We start from the raw sequence: 7963 nt of genomic DNA on the forward strand, positions 1-7963 counted from the left end.
GACCACATGACAAAGGAATAGATAGGTAGACTACATAGGTAGAATCTGCCAAAGCTATAATATTGATGGGCCTGTGGTATCAAATTGCAATGTACTGGCACACTGATGTGTCGTTGTCAGATGTATCTACTCTTGCATGGGTTGCTTCCAATATATAATGAATAACATTGTGACAAATGAATGATATTGACTTGTAATGGAGTATCAATCTGGTGATTTTCTACCAAGCCTATCAAGCTTTGGATAGGTAGCTTCCGACGGTCAATTGTATAATGGGCAACATTGTGACAAAGAGATAATATTGACTTGTAATAAAGTATCAATCTGGTGATTTTCTACCAAACCTATCAAGCTTTGGATAGGTAGCTTCCGACGGCCAATTGTATAATGGGCAACATTGTGACAAAGAGATAATATTGACTTGTACTAAAGTATCAATCTGGTGATTTTCTACCAAGCCTATCAAGCTTTGGATAGGTAGCTTCTGACGGTCAATTGTATAATGGGCAACATTGTGACAAAGAGATGATATTGACTTGTAATAAAGTATCAATCTGGTGATTTTCTACCAAACCTATCAAGCTTTGGATAGGTAGCTTCCGAAGGTCAATTGTATAATGGGCAACATTGTGACAAAGAGATGATATTGACTTGTAATAAAGTATCAATCTGGTGATTTTCTACCAAACCTATCAAGCTTTGGATAGGTAGCTTCCGACGGCCAATTGTATAATGGGCAACATTGTGACAAAGAGATAATATTGACTTGTAATGGAGTATCAATCTGGTGATTTTCTACCAAGCCTATCAAGCTTTGGATAGGTAGCTTCCGACGGCCGATTGTATAATGGGTAACATTGTGACAAATGAATGATATTGACTTGTACTAAAGTATCAATCTGGTGATTTTCTACCAAGCCTATCAAGCTTTGGATAGGTAGCTTCCGACGGCCGATTGTATAATGGGTAACATTGTGACAAATGAATGATATTGACTTGTACTAAAGTATCAATCTGGTGATTTTCTACCAAGCCTATCAAGCTTTGGATAGGTAGCTTCCGACGGCCGATTGTATAATGGGTAACATTGTGACAAATGAATGATATTGACTTGTACTAAAGTATCAATCTGGTGATTTTCTACCAAGCCTATCAAGCTTTGGATAGGTAGCTTCCAACGGCAGAAACCACCATCAATGACAGTGTGCCAGGGTGTGATATGGATTTGTCATGGTCCATCAATATGGTGATTTACTTATCAAGCATGTCTGCTGCTACAGGGGCAGCTTCCAATTGCAGGGTGTATCAATCACTGACAGTATGCCCAGAGATGATATCAAGTTACCATGCCCTATTAAGATGCTGATCAAGTACCAACCATGTCTGGCTTTACATGGGCAGCCTCAGATTGCAGAAGTCACCATCCATGACAGTGTGTAGGGGGGTAGCATTGGGTTATCAATAAGGACACTGAGTTGAGCTCTAACATTGGGTTGCAAAACCCTATCAAGATGACAGGTCTTCAACTACCCTGACATTTGCAGTTTATGATGGTGCAAGACACCATCTATGACAGTGTGTCAGGGGATGACATTGAGTTATCATATCCTATCAAGTTGATTACGATGGCAGGAGCCACCATCCACAACACTTAGCTGAACACTGGCATTGGGTTATGAAGTCCTAGCAAGATGCTGGTATTCGGCCGAGGATGTCTACTATTACATTCACAGCTTCTGTTGCAGAGGAAACTACCATCTGGATCGAGATTTCACATTTTGTTCGTAATTATAGCTTCGCGTAGGGAAACCACATCAATTGTATTAGGATATAGTACAGCTACGAAAATATACGAATTAATTGGTACCAGCGGCGGCCCGTTCTCGCAAGGCAGCGCGTTTTTCCCGAATCTTTGACAGCGCACTATTTTTGCTGATACTGCGCAGCGAAGAAGAAGAATTAGGAAAAATGCGACTATGTAAGGTGTTAACTCGGATAGCTTCAAGTTGATGAGATAAATCACAAACCGAGTCCACCATGTCATAAGGTCAGCCACCTCCTCACTCTCATCAGGATCCTCCAACAAGTCAAGAATGCTATGGTAAAAATTTTCGGAGTCCGTGACTGTGTCGGTACACGAAAATACCGACGAAGAGCTTAACGAGAAGCGTACCTAAAGGAACATCAGCGAGAGAAAGCATGTACAATCAAATGTGCGTGCCTGCGTAGCAATATAAGCTAAGGATCCTTGAGTCACACATTTCATACCGTGAAGATAAGCGTTGCCGGAGCGCGTGGCCTTTGGCTCCTTATCTACCGAGCTTGGAGACGTAAAGACATGTTTGTAACCCTAGAAAGAACTTGGACTGAGAACTTCATCGTTAATAAAACAAGCACAAGCTCACGAAGATGAGTATCTCACTGCGCAGTAACCCCTTCCACGGATCTTCAGAATCATACTCATACCCGGCATATAAGAATACGGGCCACTGGTCACCACTAACCGCGGTTTCGCCGCTCTTCAGGCCCTGTTTAGTTCTGTGAAGGGTATGAGGTTAAGTTAATGTGAAGCTGGAAAGACTTACTCTATGTTGGACCAATCAAGGCCTGCAGGGCAAAGCAACGCGCCGGTGACTTCATGATTGAACCCGCGGTCAGACTTAATGTTCCGGGAGAGGGGTGGTATGACTACCTGTCCTCTGGGTACAAGCCATTCGAGTACGGCAGATTTGAGGGTCTTGGTATCATCGCCTCGTGCACCAGAGGCTCCTTTACCTAGCTGCAGACGGTGAGTACAACCATCTTTTTTTTAAAAAGAAAGAACAAACCAGTTCTCCCACGTGAATGATATCTTCTTCCTCACCCTTCGTCAGACGGTCTAACAGACCCGGATACGAATCTATTAGATTCATGAACACCCTATGTTCCCGTCGAACACTGCCAAAGATCGACATCAGCCTTTTTTCATTTCCTGGCCATGCAATTGTCAGAATTGTACTCACTCAGCTGGGTAATCTTCAATGTGAGAGTCCTGCAGTTCTTCAAGTCGAAGTATGCCAGCAGTCAGAAGAGCAGGATAGTTGCACAGGGAAAACACTGTGCGGCCAAAATGTCGGCCATGAAGGACAAGCGGGTTTGATGAAGCCCTGGTGAAAGCGGCAGGTCAAGAAAGTAGTAGTTCGCCTCTAAGAGTGAGACTTACGCCTTTTTACGCGGGCCCGTATGAAGGGCTGAAGCACTACGCTTGCGCGAAGGATCGGCGGAAGAGGGATTATTCTCGTCGCTGCTCATAAAACCGAACTGGGGGTCTAATACCAGGTACTAAACGAGGTACTTTATATGTTTGAATGTCCAATCACATGTGACGAAAACATCTTGCCGTCCGAGCGCCATAGATATCGTAATTATATATAAGAAAAAGCCCGCCCATCCGAGCGCCATAGATATCGTAATTATATATAAGAAAAGCCCGCCCATCCGAGCGCCATAGATATCGTAATTAGATGCAAGAAAAAGCCTACTCATCCAGGCGCCATAGGTATCGTAATTATCCAAAAATTAACAGCCTCTCTTACCGAGCGCCATAGGTGTCATAACGAAGGTGTGTCATCATTGACAGCAGATATAAGCCTGCGTGCACTGCAGGCAACTAGCTCATTATTTGACGCCCCATACATGTCCTACTCACCCTCTTCGAAGGGTCCGCGACCCCGCACCCACGTTGAAAGCACTTTCACACTAAAGTAAGCTTTTCAGATAATATTCCGCAACAAACGTATCAAATTACCTTCAGTTTTAAACTTTCCTCGACGCACATGCTGAGACGCTCTGATGTAGACGAGCTATACAGCACTGATTGCGAGTGAGTAATCAAGTGTTTCGGAAAACAACTCAACCAACATTACCTTCCAGGCAATCCCCTGAAATAAAGCAATTGATCCATGCAGGAATCCAGGCTACAGGTAAGATTTAACAATTCAGACCTAAAATCGTACGTCACATCTAAAAAACATGTCCTAGGCACCGATGGATGCAAGGACGAACTAGAATCTGAGCTATGTCGCATCAAGGAACAGCTAAGCGGTGCAGAAGTCAATATTGCGTACCTTTTAGAACGGGTGAGGGTGTACAGACACAGATGGCTGGAAGAGTATCACCGCGCCGAGAACCTCGAGGTCCTTATGCCGGATGACATCGATATACCCCACCTTGATCAAATTCAAGAAGGCGCTCCTTCTCCTGGCTTCTCGCCAGAGTTTGTGTGTTTCGATAATGAAGCTCAACAAAGAGCTTGCGATGATTGAGGTGTGCCCATATGACCTTCCTGCACCATAATGTCGAAAGTAGACGTTTTGGTGCGTGCTCGACCGTGCGACTGTACATAGCCTACCAATATGTATTAGCGGGTCGAAACAAATAGAGGTTACAAGGTTGAGAAAATTTGCTGGCGCATGACGGAATGAAAATCCTTACGGGAAAGTCAAGACTGCGACTGACGTTACTACAACCAATGCGCGCCCTTGAACGAGGAACTTGACAATTATGAAGATATCACTTACAGGATGGGGGCGCGACCGCGCGGTCATCTAATATCCAGTTTTGAATTAAAGTAGCACACTGAAAAGACTTGAGAATATGCTTACCGTGTGCGTGTCATATCCCATATATTCACGCTTCTCTTCCGGACTTCGGACCCTGAGATCCGGTCCGGTCCGATGTATAGATCCGCTTCCGATCCGATTTACGATAAGCTTTCTAATTCATTTCCTGTTTCATATAACGTTAAACACAGCCTATTCGGTATTTCCTCTTCCCGGTGTTTCGGTTATGCTTATTACCGGTATGATTACTGATCCGTTAACCTATGTCTCATTTCCGACTCGCGTTTGATAACCTTTGCACATGCTTCGTACATAGCCTCGGACCCTTGCTTACTGATACTTCCGTTATCCTCATAGTATATAAACTCGTGTATATGTCCTGTAGTACCTCAGTTCGAATATCATCTTAGTTTGTCCTCTTTCTGTCCTCCGGACTTGAGTTCTCCTTACTCTTGTCACTCTCCGAGACTTCGGATAGATTCCGATAGTCTATATCCTCGGCTCTACCTTCGGGTAGTCTTTACTCTGTTAGTTTCTAGTTCGGATACGTCCGGATTAGCCTTATACGCGTTTCCGATATCCGGAAGACTTCCGGATATACTACGAGACCCGTCCGGACCTTCGGACGCGTTATCGTTAGTACTTTGAAATAAGGGACAGTACTTGGGAAAGGGGCACAGCGTACGAGCTGAGGCCGAAGTCCTTCGGATCCGATCTTACGAGAGTACGACCCTAACAGTATATTCGAACTCACACCTTTCCAAGTACACTTACTCATATCATGGCTCCTACTAAAGTAAACCAAGCCGCTTTGCACGCTGTCGGACTTTCGTCCACCCGACGCGATCCGACATCCGTAGTTAACGCCTTCACCAGTTTCTCTCAGCGCCGTGTATCACGCGGTCCTGCTCAAAGTATTTCGCAACTCATGAATCGTCCGCATCCGGAAACCCCTACGCGCACTCCTGCCGGAGGTGATCCGGATGACGAAGGACCTCCGGACGATGAAGATACTCCTGGTGGAAACCCTCCGGATGACTTCGGAGGTGATCCGGATGATGAACCGGATGACAACGATGATGAATTTGACGGGTTAAACCCACAAGACCGTGTCATGCTTCGGCTTTCTCAAGCCATCGACAATCTCGCACGCAACAATCGTCGTCCGACCTCGTCCGAAGATTCTAAAGTCAAGATCCGTGAGCCCGATACTTTCGATGGCACTGAGCCTCGGAAGCTTCGTGCATTCTTCGTCCAATGCGAGCTCCACTTCCAAAGCAAACCCAAAGCCTTCCGTTCCGGACGGGCAAAAGTCAACTTCGCCCAATCCTACCTTAAGGGTATGGCACTCGAGTGGTTCGAACCGGATCTCCTAGCCGACGAGGACGATGATCGTCCGGATTGGATGGATGATTACTCCGCGTTCATGCTTGAACTCCAAACCAATTTCGGACCGCACGATCCGTCCGGAGATGCGGAAATGCAATTGGAGCAACTTCATATGCGTGACGGACAACGCATTAATAAATATGTTGTTGAATTTCAGCGTCTTGCTTCACAAGTCCGTGGCTGGGGTGACGGTGCCCTAAGACGCCAATTCTATAACGGACTTCCGGCTCGTATCAAAGACGAAATCAGTCGCATGGGTAAACCTTCCACCCTTTCCGAATACAAGATCCTTGCCCAGACTATCGACGCTCGATACTGGGAACGGAAGGGAGAAGTCGCCCGCGAAACTAAACCCACCACCTCCATTCCTCCTAAGCAAACCACGTCCGATCGGACGAATTCCAACTCGTCCGGACCTTCGAGGTACAAATCCGACAAACCCGCTACTTCCGCATCATCCTCCGTTTCTAAACCTCCGGACCTTACCTCCAAGTTAGGAAAGGACGGGAAGCTCACGTCCGAAGAACGTAAGAGACGGATGGATAACAAACTCTGTCTATTCTGCGGTGGACCCGGCCATTCGGCTCGGGAATGCACCAAGTCTACTTCGCGCGCTGCCAAAGGCCGCGCTGCAGTAGTAACTCCGGAAGACAAACCGGAGGCTTCGGATGAAGCAAAAAAATAGTCCGCAACCCTCCCGACTCCGCACGGGATGAGGGTTGCGTTGACTCTACCCGTGCAACGGAGCTACGTCTCAATGCTGTTTCTCTTTCCGATCCGAACTCTCTTTGTCCATACGTTTCTATTCCTACTTTTCCTGATATTTCTGATTTTCCTTCACTAATTGATTGTGGTTCCTCTCACTGTTTTATAGACTCTGATTTCGTCCGAAAAAATAAAATTCCTACATATCCGATATCTCCGCTTTCTCTCCGTTTGTTTGATGGTACTTGTAATAATATGATTTCCGAAGCTATAGATTTGCCTATCTGTTTTCCGTCCGGTGTAGTTACCTCCGATACGTTTTACGTTACTCCGTTGGATTCTTCTTGTTTTATCGTTCTTGGATATAGCTGGCTCACCCTACACAATCCGTTGATTGACTGGGTTTCGGGCAGCATCAATTTCCGAACGACTTCTCATGGAATGCCTTCGACACCTCCGACGTCGCTTCCGTCTCCGGATCCGCATCCTCCGATGGAAGATTTACCTCCTCCGACTACATCCGGAACCTCCGCTGATAAAACCATCCCCAACATTTCCTTGATCAATGCGGTTGCCTTTTGCCGGGCCTGCAAATTGGAAGGATCGGAACAGTTCAGCATCTACCTTCGTCCGACCGGTGTAGACCTCCGGTCCGCTTCCCTTTCATCCGATCCTCCGGACCTGTCCGGAATTCCTCCGGAATATCACGAATTCTCGGATGTGTTCGATAAGGGCAAAGCTAGCCAACTTCCTCCTCATCGTCCCTATGATCTCAAAATCGAGTTAGAGGAAGGAACTAGTCCGCCCCTCGGAACCATTTATTCTCTATCTGCAGTTGAGCTTGCAGCCCTCCGGAAGTTTCTTGATGAAAATATTTCCTCCGGACTCCTCCGTTCCTCATCCTCTTCTCACGGAGCTCCTGTCCTGTTTGTCAAGAAAAAGGATGGCTCCCTTCGCCTCTGTGTAGATTTCCGTGGACTTAACCAGATTACCAAGAAAGACCGATATCCGTTACCTCTCATTACCGACCTCCTAGACTCTCCGAGCCGCGCTAAAGTCTATACCAAAATCGACCTCCGATCCGCTTATCATCTCGTCCGGATAGCGGACGGAGACGAATGGAAGACCGCGTTCCGAACGCGTTATGGCTCATATGAATGGTTGGTAATGCCGGAAGGTCTCACTAACGCTCCGGCTGCATTCCAACGCTTTGTCAATAGCGTGTTTGCTGATATGCTGGATGTATGCGTTATCGTATATCTGGACGA

General features: G+C 46.3%; 2 protein-coding genes across 2 annotated transcripts; one reads left to right on the top strand and one right to left on the bottom strand.

Moving 5' to 3' along the window:
* Positions 1-1856: 1856 nt before the first annotated feature.
* On the bottom strand, positions 1857-3291 carry F5891DRAFT_1131556 (uncharacterized protein; the record flags this gene model as incomplete). The annotated part of the gene is made up of 8 exons (XM_041364682.1): positions 1857-1974; positions 2028-2173; positions 2222-2350; positions 2406-2538; positions 2586-2779; positions 2829-2937; positions 3003-3146; positions 3203-3291. 8 exons carry the CDS (start codon positions 3289-3291, stop codon positions 1857-1859), a joined length of 1062 nt encoding a protein of 353 aa, XP_041218072.1.
* Positions 3292-3675: 384 nt separating this feature from the next.
* On the top strand, positions 3676-4603 carry F5891DRAFT_986693 (uncharacterized protein; the record flags this gene model as incomplete). Its single annotated transcript, XM_041377808.1, has 5 exons — positions 3676-3743; positions 3794-3862; positions 3913-3962; positions 4021-4259; positions 4562-4603. The coding sequence occupies 5 exons, from the start codon at positions 3676-3678 to the stop codon at positions 4601-4603; spliced, it is 468 nt and encodes a 155-aa protein (XP_041218073.1).
* Positions 4604-7963: the final 3360 nt, after the last annotated feature.

Source organism: Suillus fuscotomentosus, assembly GCF_016647785.1.
Source record: "Suillus fuscotomentosus strain FC203 chromosome Unknown F5891scaffold_128, whole genome shotgun sequence".
NCBI classification, from domain to species: domain Eukaryota; kingdom Fungi; phylum Basidiomycota; class Agaricomycetes; order Boletales; family Suillaceae; genus Suillus; species Suillus fuscotomentosus.